At 35.9% G+C, this 15,031-nt stretch overlaps 2 protein-coding genes across 3 annotated transcripts; both read left to right on the top strand.

The window, feature by feature from the left end:
- Positions 1–292: 292 nt before the first annotated feature.
- Positions 293–2,360, top strand: LOC137735009 (uncharacterized). Its single transcript, XM_068474362.1, has 2 exons — positions 293–577; positions 1,867–2,360. Exons 1-2 carry the CDS (start codon positions 379–381, stop codon positions 2,058–2,060), a joined length of 393 nt encoding a protein of 130 aa, XP_068330463.1. The 5' UTR covers positions 293–378; the 3' UTR covers positions 2,061–2,360.
- Positions 2,361–7,104: 4,744 nt separating this feature from the next.
- LOC137734708 (GPCR-type G protein 1) lies at positions 7,105–12,804 on the top strand. Of its 2 annotated transcripts, none has more exons than XM_068473971.1 (12): positions 7,105–7,510; positions 7,639–7,739; positions 7,867–8,225; positions 8,473–8,551; positions 8,809–8,897; positions 9,471–9,563; positions 9,777–9,803; positions 9,922–10,008; positions 10,349–10,420; positions 10,866–10,996; positions 11,800–11,959; positions 12,350–12,804. In XM_068473971.1, the coding sequence occupies exons 1-11, from the start codon at positions 7,296–7,298 to the stop codon at positions 11,951–11,953; spliced, it is 1,407 nt and encodes a 468-aa protein (XP_068330072.1). In that variant the 5' UTR covers positions 7,105–7,295; the 3' UTR covers positions 11,954–11,959; positions 12,350–12,804. The 2 variants fall into 2 exon arrangements, with proteins under 2 accessions (XP_068330072.1, XP_068330071.1); XM_068473970.1 differs by having other exon boundaries at positions 12,347–12,803.
- The last annotated feature ends 2,227 nt before the right edge of the window (positions 12,805–15,031 follow it).

Below are 15,031 nucleotides of genomic sequence, written 5' to 3'. Positions count from 1 at the left end.
AAAAATACCCTCAATATAATAAACAATGGGCCAAAATGATTTGATAAAAATTGAGGGTATTTTTGTCATTTTATTCTTATTTAATGGAGATTTTTCAAAGAAAGACCACAATGATTGACGATGGATAAACTCAGTGACTACTTCTATTGATTTTAAATTTCAATGACCAAAATAAAGAGTTATGCAAATTTCAATGACTATTTTGGTGCAAAAGCGATTTGAATTTTTGACAGTATCCAACGGGGCCAGGAAGAAAATATTATTTATGAAAGGAATACGTATATCAATTTTCTCTTTTTCTTTTTTGTTCAAATTATATCAATTTTCTCTAAAGAAGAAAGGAATTCAAAATTCGAAAGTTTGGAGAGAGCGGTGGGGATGGCATCAAGATCAAACGCAGAGAATATGAAGGGCTTCTACAGGCAAAGGAAAAGCAACAGTAGCATCGGCGGGGATATCTCTAAGAAGAAAAAATCCCAATCGCCCACTCACCCAAAAGCTGCTGCCGCTGCCTCTTTCGGCTCGGATGTCGCTCAACCCACCGCCCTTATTTCACACGGCTCTCCAGACCTCAAAGGTCCGTTTTACTATTTTTTTCATAGATTATATTCTTTTTGTGTGAATATTTGGGTTTAGGGTTTGCATCCGAGGACAAAAACAATAATATAGCGGAATTGGATTATCATTAAAGTTTACATAAAATTTGATATAGATCCAAAATGTATGTTTTTGTTGGTTTAATTCGCATCTTATTCTGTGATTACATTAGTGTTGAAACCCCAAATTTAGATCGTAACGAGATTTTATTAGTTGCATTCAATTCCACTACAACTACAGTGTTGTTTTTGTTCTCAGATGCAAACTCGCATCAACTGTTATTGCTGTTTAACTGTTTTTGTTATATACTAGCGAAGGGTATACTGTAGGTGTATTAACTGAAGGGGTTTATAATTATAAGCTTAATACAAAGGTAGAATTTCGGGTGTGATATAATATAACACTAGGTGGGATTTGATTCGAGTGTATTCATTCAAGAGAGTCAGCTTACATGAGGGGAAGTGTTATTTCTTGCTGTTTGTGAATCATTATGTAGTTGTTATATGATTATATACCTGCCAATGATGAATATGCATGAGTCACGCTTGACCACTAGGACTGGACTATAAAAATTAATTCTCTAGATTCACGGCATGTTGAAGTAAGAAATGAAGTTGAAGGAATGAGATGAATTAGTTAGAAGTATCCTATCATTTTGTGGTGATTGGTTGGGACCATGTCCAACTCCACTTGAACAAAATTTCTTCTTTCAACTTTCATTGATTCTTTCTTTCAACATATATTGATTTCTAGGCACCAAATGTGGCCATAAGACAGTTTATTTGATACCTGGAAACTTGTATATTTTTTTCTTCTAGATATTCAAAATAGAGCAAAGAATGTGTAAAACTTGAGAGCAAGGGGAAAAAATAGGCACAAGTAGGTAATGAATCCTACATGGCTTAAAAAAATTAAAGGGAACTGGGCTTAAGATTGATATCTGAAGGCATCCTAAATTTTTTGGTATTAGGATCCAATTGCCCCTAACTTTTAACCCTTGAAATTTTGAAACTTCCAAAGTAGCTTGAGATATTAGAGTCCTCATTATTTCTTTTAGGAACGTAGGAGTTCAATTTTCATTTATTTTTTTTAACTAATACATCTTAGGCTGTCTTTTATCATTGTTTTTCAATAATATGTTTTTCTATGTATTCTTAAGTTTCTCTACTGTCAACAAGGGTTAAGGAAACCAGTAACCGCATTTTGAGTAGATTTTTCCATGCAGATTTTCTATTTTTTATGGGCTAAATGTTTTTCCCTAATTGATAGATGATTATGACGAGCAAGAAGAGCTACTGAGGAAATTTGATATGAACCTGGCATACGGCCCATGCATTGGGATGACCAGACTTGCACGGTTGGAGAGGGCTTGCAGTCTAGGTTTGAACCCTCCTAAAGAAGTGGAGAGTCTTTTGAAAGGTGGCAAAGTTCGCTCTGAGTGTTTGTGGGATGGTCGCATTTAGAAATTAGCCTGATTTGTGTATTGCAGGTCTATATCGGAAGCTAAGGGAATCTTTCCTATACGCTCATCCATATACCAAAGCCTTCTTCTGTATTATTTTCTATTTGACCCTTAGCCGCTGCAACTTATACCATGCGAGGTCCCTGTAAATGTTTGGTTTTTTGTCTTTCTATGTTTACCTGTTGTTACTTATTGGGATTGGGATCGTTTGTGTTTCACTTTCGGATGTAACCCGTCTCTTGTTTGCTATCCGATGAAATCTGTTTGTTCATCTAAATTCTAGTACTCATTTTTCTGTGACCATTTTTATGTGTTTTTTGTTTTTTAACAATTGAGGATTCATCGTCCCTTCGGATGGCTTTACCTTGTTAAGATAACTTATGATCAACCTTATTTCTTAGGGTTACTTAATTCAAATATTATTATGCATCCAAAGACACTGCTCGAAACTCTCGTGCTAGTTTTCCAGATTGCACCCTGTTCAAGTGAGTTCCAATTGTTTGGGTTAATATTTGAATATTGGGTTTGGATGAGGAAAAGCCCAAGATTACCTAATTAAAGGGGACTTGCCCGAAGCCCCAGCATCAAGCTCAGAAGCAAATTGAGGCCTTCTCAACCAAATGTAAGCCACTTGCCTACTATTGAAGTGACAAGTGATTAGAGATTAACCTACTACCAGTCAAAGAAAACTTTCTAGTGGCATTCCAAGTAAAAAAACTAATGACTCACTACTCTCCTAGTGCTTTCGGGCAAGAACAAAGCTACAGCAGTCGGGCTAAATCGCCTATAAAAGGAGGAAGAGGTTCCAGAGACAAGGATACTCAATCAATCAAACAAACAAACATGCAAATTCTGCTCTTAAGCCAGATTTGCATCCAAAAGCTGTAATCAGCCCAAATCTCAAATCTTTTTAGCGACAAGCCATCTCTTGTCCAGTTTAAAGCTCTGCTACCTCCCTTAGTGGCCTATTATCGATTTCCTTGTGTAAACTTGTTTACCATCCATCCATTTTTTAGCATATAAACCATGTAATCTCAAAGAGAAGTGACTGCAAGAAGTTTAACCTTGCCAAACAAGGTGAAATCTTGCTCGAGGCTCTTTGTTTGCTTTCTAAGTTAATCGATCTATTACTTAATGCATTCTTCAGTATGTATTCAAGTCATATCCACCCGCTTTCCTACTTTAAGAGTCTTATTTGTATATGGATTTGGTTAGTTTAAATGAGTATGTCTCCATTAAAAGCAATCTAGGACCAAACAAATGACTTAAAGGGGATCTAGACTCCCTTTATTCGAACATACAAGACTATGAACTAAAAGTCCTTGTTTACAAGGCAAGAAAAAGAACTTAATGTGGACTTAACCCATCCACGACAATCTTTTGATAATAAGAAGGCCAAGTAACTTAGGGCGCAAGTAATCGACTAAACACACTTGTTCTACATCTGCTATACTGAGATAGCAATGGCACCCCTAGCACTTAGTTAGTTTTGATTGCAAGCCTCAAGGCCTACACCCAGCCCCAGTGCTATTAGGGCAACTGTCCAAGGCCCAGAATTGAAAAGGGCACCAAAAACCCAGCCTACCTTTTTCCCCAAACCCCAAGCCATTCATTCTTCCCTGAACCCAGCTTTCCTTCATCCTCAAACCCTAACTTCAACGATTTCTTTATCTAAATAGTTTAGAGAATTAATTAGAGAAAAATGATGATCCTCAAACGCAGCTTTCCTTCTTCCCCCATGGCTGCAGTATCATTGTATAATTTCTCTGTTTGCCATTGCAATCTCTCTCTCTCTCTCTCTCTCTCTCTCTCTCTCTCTCTCTCCTCAAACTGGGCCGCATGAATTTTTAGTTGAAAATTCATTACTCCAATTAGGTTAAAGTTGATGGACCATTGCTATAATTTCTTTTTAATGATAAAGACAAGTGAAAGAAAAAAAAACAAAAAATAAAAAATAACCCACAAAAGCTTAGTATTTTTTATAGAACATTTCCAGTGTGCTCTTTAGCCCGGTGGACAGGGAACATTTGCAACCTAATCCTTTCCCAAACTAGCTCCAGCCTATTCAGGCAATTAAGCTAAGGAGGAGCCCTTGGGAGAGGGCAGGCAGGTGTCCAAGGGCCAAGTGCCTGAGGGGGAGTGATGTAAGGTTGACATCAGCCATGTTATAAAAAATTTTGCATCAGGCGCATGGGAAACATGTGCGTGTGGGGGCACGTCTAGTCACTTTGAATTTGAACTGTTTGATTTATAGATCAATGGTCTAGTTTTTTCAACTCTAAAATTTTTTTAGAAAAAAATCAGAAATGTTTGGGTGGGCCACATGTCTCATTATGGATTGTTAGATTTCAATTTTTTTGTAATCCGACGGTCCAGCTTAATTAAGTTAATAAATTTTTTAAAGACTAATTAAAAATCTGAATTTTTTTTTTTAAATTCTAATTTTTTTTATTTTTTATTTTTTATAAATACCTTACCATTTTCTCCCAACTTACACCATATTTCAAATTTTCAACTATTCTAAAATGGTAACGATACGTGGTGCGACGGAATTGGATAAAAATCTTATCGAAATCTATCACAAAACATTGTACTTTAGGATAATGACACGTGGCATAACGAGATCAGTTAAAAATCCTATTCGAAATTACAAATAAAATTATTTTTTATTATTTTATAAAATAAAAAATACTAATATTTTATTGCTTATTGCCATGACTATTTAGTTTAGGGGTGGAGATGTAAAAGACAATTACTATTTATTAACGGCATTTACTGTTCAGTGGAGGAGATTCAATTGCCGATTGCCATTGGGGCCTTAAGTGCTCTTAATAGCTTCAAACCCTAGCATTATTCGCCCCACGTGCCTCCTTCCTCATCCTTTATTCCATATTTAGTTATTGGGAGCTTTAACGACGACAGTAAGAACTTTCAATGCTCCCCTCATATTCTCGCTCTCGTCATTTTCGACGAAAATGTAACAAAATATCTCCCATGATAATCATAACCCAAGATTTCCCATTTGAAGTTTTGTGAGAATGGAGTAGACTCTTGTCTTTCCTAATATGACTAATTGCTTGGGATGACACTTCCTAAAGAGATTCGACCATCATAATACCTTTTTTTTTTTTTTTTTGGACAAAGGGTTGTTTTATTACCAACAACACACATTTACAAGAGAGACCCACATACAAAACAAACAGAACAACAAAGTATGGACCTCCAATGTACAACAAAACCAAGCACAACAGAAAACAGGAAAAAAAACCCTTAGAGCCTGCATCATCTACCGCTGCATCCTCTGCTGCTGCTGCCATCAGAAGGACCACCAAACTCGAAACAGTGGCCCAAAATCAAGCCAAATCAAGCCCCCAAAATGAATAAAAAGAAGGCTTCAACAACCTCCAAAAGAGCACACCGAAGATCGGCACCACGAATCGAAGGAAGCTCACAGGAAACAACCCACGAACGATAGAGGCAACAAGGCCAAGTTAAGGCAAGAAGGTGGTGAGAACACCTGAGCATCGATAAAATCTGAAGCTCTACACATCTTCCTTCTAAACGGAAATCGTGAAGAATCGCGTTCACTGTGGTGATTAGTGGAACCCGATCTAGAGTGTGAGATAAATGGAGGAGTGAGCCAACTGGAAAGGGTAAGGTGTGGAACGTTGAAAATAAAGGAGGTGGAGGGAAAAGTAAATGAAGAAGGGGAAGTTGGTGAAGTAAACCAGAGGCACCAGAGAGAAGAGGAGAAGATTGAACCAACAAAAAGGTAAAGGAAAAAAACAAGCAGGAACAAAAGTAAAGAAAAGGAAAACAAGAGGAGTAAGGGGCTACCACCAACCCTAGCCATAGCTAGGATCGGTGGCAGCAAGGAGAAAAACAGAGATGAAAACCCACACCAAGGGGGAGAATTCTCACAGAAGGAGAGAAGCTCTCTCTCCCGAAAGGAGAGAATCGACCATCATAATACTTTTGACAACATTCTCGTGTATAGAATAATTATTTAGGAAGGCTATTCACTGTTAGAATGTTCTTTACATCACTCTGAAATAGCTACTAGAATGAGAAGAAGATTCGGTTCTTGAATTTGAGATAGTGGGTTTTGCAGATTCTTTCCAAAGATGAATGATTTGATGACCAAATCGTTCTTAAGTTATGTTTTTATTCGACATAAATGTTAATGAGAAGTAGATTTGATGTCACTTTGATCAGAGATTTTTACATGTTCAGAATGGGCTTGATTCTAATTTTTATTGTTCACGTAATTTTTTTTTGTTCACGTAATTAACAAGGTGATCGAAAAGGCTCTCAAGAAATGACTTTTTTTTCCACTTCAAATATCCTACTATTTGCTTCTTACCTTCCATGGACTATCAAACCCGCCTATAGACCTTTATTTTTCCCCAAATTCTTCTATCCAAATAGAGTAAGTGCCAGTGCTAAGAACATATGAGATTCGAATCATATGTGTTCAGTTTCAGAAATAGTGTAGTAATCGTGTTCGATTTCAGAAATAATTTAGTACTCGTATTTAGTTTCAAAAATAATTAGTATTCGGTCTCCAAAAATAGTGTTCAGTTTCAAAAATATTGTAGTACCATTTAATTTAAAAAATAGTGTTCATTTTCAGAAACAATGAAGTACGGTTCAGTTTCAGAAATATTATACGTACCTTCAGTTTCAGAAATCATGTGTGTGATAGAAGCACACTCGTCAACTTTTTATTATCTTTCTCTATTTTATTTTTTGTTATAAAAAACTTTTGTCATTTTTATTAAAATTGAAGATCTTTTCCTTTTTGTTTTTAAACACAAAATTATTTTCATTAAATAAAATTATAAGACGATTTTTTGTCAAAATAAACTATACCCAAATCATTTTCATTAAAACACCCAAAAAATACAATTGTAAACAAACGTAACTTAATTTTCCCCGCAACAAAATTTCATTCTCTCATTTGCCGAGAAAATCGAAAAAAGTTTCCCCAGATAAAAAAAAAAAAAAAGAAACAGGAGAAATCGTCCTCGGTTCCCACTTGCCAGTGATTTTTTTTTTTTTTTTTTTGGAACAGAATTTGCCAGTGAGTTAACATCTCGAAATTGCATTGAATTATGGTTTGTATGAAAAGTTAGGAGGATGCCATTACGAATTCAATCAGGATAGTCAATAGTCAATACTCAATAGTGAGGAGGAGGATCAAGGATCGAATTCATTCCCACAAGAGAGAGAATAGATGGGTTGGGGTTGGGCAATCTACGAAGGAGTGGTGGCGTTGGGATCGCTAGGGCTGCTGGGATGGGCGGGGCTGTGGTTCTTGAACCGAAGGCTCTACAAAGAGTACGAAGAGAAGAGGGTCTTAGTTCAGATCATCTTCAGCGTCGTCTTCGCCTTCTCCTGCAATCTTCTGCAGCTCGTCCTCTTCGAGATCATCCCCTTTCTCTCCCAAAGGTTAATATATTTATTTTCATTTCCTTTTCTGTTTACAAGTAAACTATGATTTCATGATTGATTGCATAATTTAATTATTTGCATTTGCATTTGATTTCTATAAAATAAATTGTATGATTTGGTTGCAGGGCCCGATGGCTCAACTGGAAGCTGGATTTGTTTTGTCTCATACTGTTACTGGTTTTCATGTTGCCTTATTATCATTGTTTCTTGATGCTCTGCAACAATGGTACGCCTACCCACTGCCTCTAGGGCCCCTAGCGTCATACAACCTAGCCTCATACAAACACCTTATACTACCATACTTACTAGTTTAGGAAAATTTTAACTTCAATCTTTTCATCTATTCATCTCAGGGTTCCGGAAGGAACGCGCTGCTTTTGGATCCTTCTTGTTCTTGCTAGCCTTCCTTTATGCTTTTTGGCGCATGGGCATTCACTTCCCTATGCCTTCCCCTGATAAAGGCTTCTTCACCATGCCTCAGTTGGTCAGTCGCATTGGAGTCATTGGCGTTACTGTCATGGCTGTCTTGTCTGGTTTTGGAGCGGTCAATTTACCCTATAGTTACTTATCTCTCTTTATCCGAGAAATTGAGGAAACTGAGATCAAGTCCTTGGAAAGACAGCTCATGCAATCCATCGAGACTTGTATTGCTAAGAAGAAGAAAATCATTCTTTCTCAAATGGAGATGGAACGCATTCAAGGATCAGAAGAGGTTCTCTTCACTATCCTATACTTTTCTGTTTCTCGGGTGTAAATACTTGTGCATCTTGATTTCTATACTCCCAAAGTTACTTGTATTGCATATCGTTGTGCTAACTCTATCATAATCTTATTCTGTTGTTCAAAATGGTGTTACTTATAAACTGCATTTTGTATTAGCGTATCTTTATGGTTTTCGTTGTTAGCAGTGTTTATAAACACAATCCCGACTTGTGCCTAAATAAAGTTATATGTTGCAGAAATTAAAAGCTAGATCTTTCTTTAAAAGAATTGTTGGCACTGTTGTGCGATCTGTGCAAGACGATCAAAAGGAGCAAGGTTGGTTTTGCTTTATGTTTTTTCTTATGATAAGATCTTGCATATTTTCTTTTGAAAGAACTGATTTTTTTAATTTGTAAAGTTCTCTAATACTTCTCCAGCCATGTTACTTGCATGAGTTGAGACCTACTAGTTATGTTGTCTTTTAAGCTTTCCAGACCATCAACATAGTGCGATTACTCTGTAAGGACTTCACAGTTGTCTTTTTCACTTATGTCCCCTTCTTTCCCTTCCCCTTTTTCTTTTCGGTTACACAGATATCAGAAACATGGAAGCAGAAGTGCTAGCATTGGAAGAGCTTTCAAAGCAGCTATTCCTAGAAATATACGAGCTTCGTCAAGCAAAGGTTTACTTCCAGTTCTGTAATTTCAGTTATATGATATAATTTTTAAATGATTCCCTATGGGACTGCTGATCTATGTGATTGCTTGTACTGAACCATGCATCTGTTATTTTAAGTAATACAATTTTCATGAACTTCCGTTAAAATGCACCTCAGGCATTATGGCTTTTCAGCCTAGGTGCAAGACTGGAACTTAGGTGCTAGCTTGGATGAAGGGAAATTTCTCTTCAAAACCATTAAGAATTCACCGTGATAATGTTTTAATAACTATTCTTTCTCAATTGAAGGTATTACAACTTACAAGTGAAGATTTGTGGATTGGAAATTTGTGTAGGCTATTTAAAACTCAATTCCATGTGCCATTTAAGAGTGTAGTAGATGATAAAAGTGACACAGTTAACTAAAGTTAGGGCATAATTATGTTTACCCATATTTAATGGCCAAAATGTGCTGAAGCATAGTGATTGAAACTTGAAGGTGATGAAACGAAGATTTATATGAACCACTGGTTGTTTCAATACTTTAAACCTGTGCCTGATTGAAGGCATATGAACTTAAATTATTATTACTTGACAGGAGGCTGCTGCTTATTCTCGAACCTGGAGGGGTCATATGCAGAACCTACTAGGTTATGCATGTTCAATCTACTGTGTATATAAAATGATTAAGGTATGGGATGCATTTTTTTTTTTTTTTTTTTTTTTTTTGTTGTACTCAATGAGGTTGTTAGAATTGAAGATACTTTAGTTACATAGTTTGCTGATGTTAATTTTATTTTCTTCATGTTAATGGAGAGGGAAAATTTCAAACTGGTCCAAGTGTTTCTTGAAGTTACTACTTTTGATTTTTGAAAAAGTGCTGACTATTAATTTCTCTGTGCAGTCTTTGCAAAGTGTAGTTTTCAAAGAGGTATTTCTTTCATGTCTCATGTATTGCCTATAATCACTTGCTTACATGTCTGTTTCTGATTTCTACCCTATTAGTGTCGATGTTTGTTTTCGGTAAATAGTAATATGTTCTCTGACAGGCTGGCTCTGTGGATCCTGTGACGATGACAATTAGCATATTCTTGCAGTTCTTTGACATTGGTATCAATGCAGCATTGCTATCACAGGTTAGTTAGCTTAACATTTACACCTTCATTGGCAGACCTTTTGATTTTCTATCTAAACCTGCAAGCTTGCAGTTGAATAATGTATTTTGGTGTTTTCCCTCTCAATGGAAAAATTTGCAGTTACATATTATATTACTTTTTTTATAATATATATTCGTGGTACAGACTATATGCCAATCACAGTTTCATACATTTGGACTCCTGATTTGGCCTCATTTTCATATGTGCTAGTTTTCATTTTCCATTTTTACTACTATGGATTGCAAATATTTTTATTATGGATGATTGGTCAGACTATTGAACACATGGTTGATACTTAATTTGTTCTCATTATTGACAGTATATTTCACTCTTGTTCATTGGAATGTTGATTGTTATATCAGTTCGTGGATTCTTGACTAATTTAATGAAGGTAACCCTTCTTATGCCTGCCTTGTTATTTATTTCTAATTTAAGTTGGAGAACCTCAATCCACTGATTGGTTTTCTTCAGACGGACTTTCAAAATACAGCCTGCAGTTTCTTGAGGAAAAAGAAATGATTTCTGAATGCTTGTTTTTTTTTTATTGACTGAGTTGCATACTGAAAGTTGAAACTTGAAAGACAGTTTTTTTCTGGATCTGGAGATAAGAACCAGATGCTCCCACTTTGGTCTTAGGTTTTACATGCTAGTGCTGTAATTATATCAAGGAAATAAATGAATTCAGCTGACCCAGGCCTTAGTCCCGTTTTAATCACCTTCTGGGAATAGGCCTTAGTCCACAACTCCACATTGGTATTTGGTTGTTGAAGAGCAACTGATGGAAGCATAAAACAGATCATCTTTACGGCTTAACTTTCTGGCTTTGCTGTGCACAGTTCTTTTTTGCAGTTTCCAGAGTTGGAAGTGGATCTTCTAGCAATGTTGTATTGTTTCTGTCTGAAATTATGGGAATGTACTTTGTGTCCTCTATTCTATTGATAAGGAAAAGCTTGGCAACTGAGTACAGGTGTGCTGATATTTTATGTTGGTCAACTCTTGTTTTTGTTCTTCTGTCTTCCCTTGGTGTTCAATGGCGTGGTTATGTTTATGAATTTTGGTCAGTTGTATTGAGCTTAATTGCAAGATTAATTTACTCCAGTGTACACAGTGCACCTGGAATTCCTTAAATGTTGGGTTTTGTTAGGCTAGAAACATGCCTTAAAACTTTGAAATGAACTTTATATGCATTTACATGAAATTATAAGTTGCCTATGTTCTCAATTTCTAAATAAAAACATGTTCTTCTATCTATACTACATATAGAAGTATGCAAGGGATTAATGACAAAGAGTAACCGGCCAAAATACTTTGGCTTGTAAGATGAACCCATACAATGACAATAGTATCAGCTTGAAGAATATTTCCTTTTGTAAATGTAAACTACATGCACAATATGTTTGGAATTAATATCTTTTTATGTAATAAATATGGAACTCACAATTTATAGTACCATACTATATAAAAGATATTATGACTGGATGACTAAATGTTCAAAAGTTTAATAACAATCATATTACTTGAAAAAAGGTTTGCTATCCTATTCCTTGTAAAAGTATATTACCATATTTGTATTTAAATGAAAACGTGAAGCTTGTAAAGGAAATGATTGCGGCTTTAGCCATGTCCTGTCTAGAAGTGCGGATTTCCAAATGATGGCCATCAGAAGCTTTTCGGTCTTCTGTCATATAAGCTTGATTGCTTTCAGTCCGTCATTTAGGTAGCTTCTGAGCTGTTGGATTAGTTTTAAAGAGAGCTATTATCTCTTGGCAGGATGATCATAACAGACGTATTGGGTGGAGATATTCAGTTTGACTTCTATCACCGGTGGTTTGATGCAATCTTTGTGGCCAGTGCTTTCCTTTCTTTGCTTTTGCTTTCTGCACATTATACTTCTCGGCAAGCTGACAAACACCCGATTGATTAATGGCAAGTATGTAACAAATTTACCTTTTGAATTCCAAAAAGAATAAGAATTGGATCAAATTTAAAGGTTAAATTGTTTGTTTAGACTATTGCTATCTTATATGCCAAGATTTTAATAAGAAGAAAAAGAAGAAAACTATGGGTTTTAAATGACCGATTGCATAATAGTTATTTCAAATATAATTCATCTAGTTATCTGATATGCACTCAGTCTAATTATTCTATGAAGTAATTTGTAACCTAGGTATCTTATATAGTAGCATGCCAATTGCTTAAGCAGCACATGCAAGATTATGGATATCGATTCTCAAATATGGACAAGTATAATTTTATATTTAATTTATTAAAGTTTTCTAATGATATGATAGGTTTTCTTGTATTATTTGCATTACAGCAGGTGCTAAATGGTATGTTGGAGCTAACACTTCTTACATGATCAACCAAAGGATGAGGAATCCGAATGTATTACATCCAACGGTCGGCCAAATTTTTAGGTTTTTTTTTCTTTTGCACGTGTATTGATTGATGATCTTGTCATGTGGATGGCGAGGATGGTTTTACACGAACGGGCCGAAGGGCTGCAGCGCTGCGTTGTATTGTAATCTGAGACTGGGAAGGAGGAAGGAAATGAACGATGTCCTCCTCCTTATTAGTTTGTTTGTCATATTCTCTGCCATAATGCCATCGTTGCCATGTGCAGATTCTCTACTTTTTCCTCTCAAAGCTCGAATTCTTCCCACGCTTTGAATTTAGTCCCATATTTATTTCGTTTTCGTTTTTGTTTTTTTTTCTTAGTCCTGATTCCCGATCTCTTCTTCGCTGTGACTTTGCGATTTGAAATTGGTGTCGAGTCCAAGCGGTCGAAGTCTCGAAGAAGAGTGAAGAGGCAAAGATCACCAACTGTGGGAAAGGTTGTTGTGGCCAACGCCGGCAACAAGGCTTCGAAGGGATCGCTGCATCCTCACTGTTCTCCGCTCTCTTCACCTTCTCTCTGTCCTCTCTCTCTCCTCCCTTTCGCTTTTCTCTCATCGGACACCAAAATAACCATGTTTAATTCAAATTGATGTTGGTGATCACTAGATTCAGACGTGTATTGATTGTTATCTAATTTCAGTTTTCTTATAACAGATCAGCTTTGTTTCTATCTAATTTCAATTTTCCTTAAAAATTGTTTTCAAGAATTTAATAAAATTCCATACCAAACAAGTCATTTGATATATGAAGTATGAATTTAAAACCCCTGTTTTTAAGAAAAAGAATATCAAATGAGCTCTAAATTATCTGACATTAAAGTAATTGACTACAAAATTAAAAAAAAAAAAAAACCAACTGAATAAAAATAAATTTTAATTGATATAAATATGATTTTTTAAATAAAATAAAAATAAAAAAAAGGTAAAATATGACCTTTTTTTTTTTTTTTTTTTTTTGAGAAAGTACGATATTCCATATATGAGAAATGAACCGTACAAAGAAGGAGGATAGGGTGCTTACAATGGTCTTTGAACTAAAATTTCATGGCCATTGATTCCTAAACTTATTAAAACGTGCAACTATAGTTTTCTTTATCAATTATGTCGAAATGAGTCAAGTTTGAAGGACCATTACTACGCTTGGGTTAAAATTGAGGGATCATTACTCTAATTGCGTTAAAATTGAGGAATCATTTTCTCCAATTGAGTTAAAGTTAAGAGACTATTGTTACAAATTTTCACATTTGGGTTTTTCATATTTGCCCATTGATTCAGCCTCATGCGCGTGACATGTGACTCATTTTGACAGAAGTTCTAATGGAGTTACAAAAAGAACCATAGTTGCACGTTTTGATGAGTTAAGAGACTAATGATCATGAATTTTCAGTTGAGGGACCATTACTCCAATTGGGTTAAAATTGAAAGATCATTTATACAATTACCTTAGAAAGAAAAGATGCATCTTTTTCCGTACAAGATTTTGATTTAAAAGTAAGCTTAACGTGGGTAAATCCCTCCCTCTGCACCCACATATGTTACTTAGAGCATATTTAATGTGTAGGGAAGGGTCGAAGGCTAGAGGTAAAATCTAGCCTTTCAATACGATGATCTAACCTATTAATATATATTTTTTGTTTTAGTGGTGAGAACTAAAGACTAGGATTCTAAGGTTATTTCCAACCGATCCAGCCAAAGGGCTATAAGACCAAAAATAGCCCGAAATGACATGAAAACCGTCTCCAACCGAAGGTTAGGCCAAAGGGCTCGTGGGCCCCATTGGGCCACAATTGCATAATCGGGCCAACATGCTGGCCCAAACTAGCCAACCAGCCAGCCTGGGCCGGTCCAAAATTTTGAAGCCCAACGGCTACTAGCTGACGCTAGCTAGCCATTGGATTTGAATTTTTTTTTATTTTTTCCAAATTTAAAAAAAAAAATTAAAAATCTAATTTTTTTTTTCTTCCCTGTAACTACTTAAGCCATTAAACAACATTAAATAACATTAAACTTAAACAACATTAAAAAAAAACATTTAACAACATAAAACTTAAATGTCTACTCCATGCTTCTTTTGGCCCAAAGATGTGCAATAAGATCCTGCTGTAGGTACTTGTTTGTGACACACGAGCGTATTATCCTATTGCGTCTCATGTACTTGTTTAACGAGATATTACCAGTTCTTGGATCGAAGGGCAAATTAGGCTCATCATATATTTTTGCACGAGCCCTCCTTGACCTATTTGGATCATCTTGGTTGTCATCATCAGATTCTCCATCAATATAGTCATTGCGCTCATCTTCCACAATCATGTTGTGTAATATGATGCACGACATGATGATGGAGTTCAATTTACCTCAATTTCACCCTCTTGCCAATTCCTTGATGATCTTCCACCATGCTTGTAGAATACCGAAAACTCTCTCAACATCTTTCCGGTATGCCCCTTGGTGTAAGGTAAACCACTTTTGGACGTCATCCACAGGGTTTGGAATTGCTTGAACAAGTGTCGCCCACTTTGGGTAGATGTCATCTGCCAAGTAATACCCCATATTGTATTGATGGTCGTTGATGTAGTGGTCAAGTTGAGGTGATTTACCCTCCATCA

Source organism: Pyrus communis, chromosome 5 (genome assembly GCF_963583255.1).
Source record: "Pyrus communis chromosome 5, drPyrComm1.1, whole genome shotgun sequence".
NCBI lineage: Eukaryota > Viridiplantae > Streptophyta > Magnoliopsida > Rosales > Rosaceae > Pyrus > Pyrus communis.
Note: the sequence above shows the minus strand (reverse complement) of the source record. Positions and strands in the feature narration are given on the sequence as shown.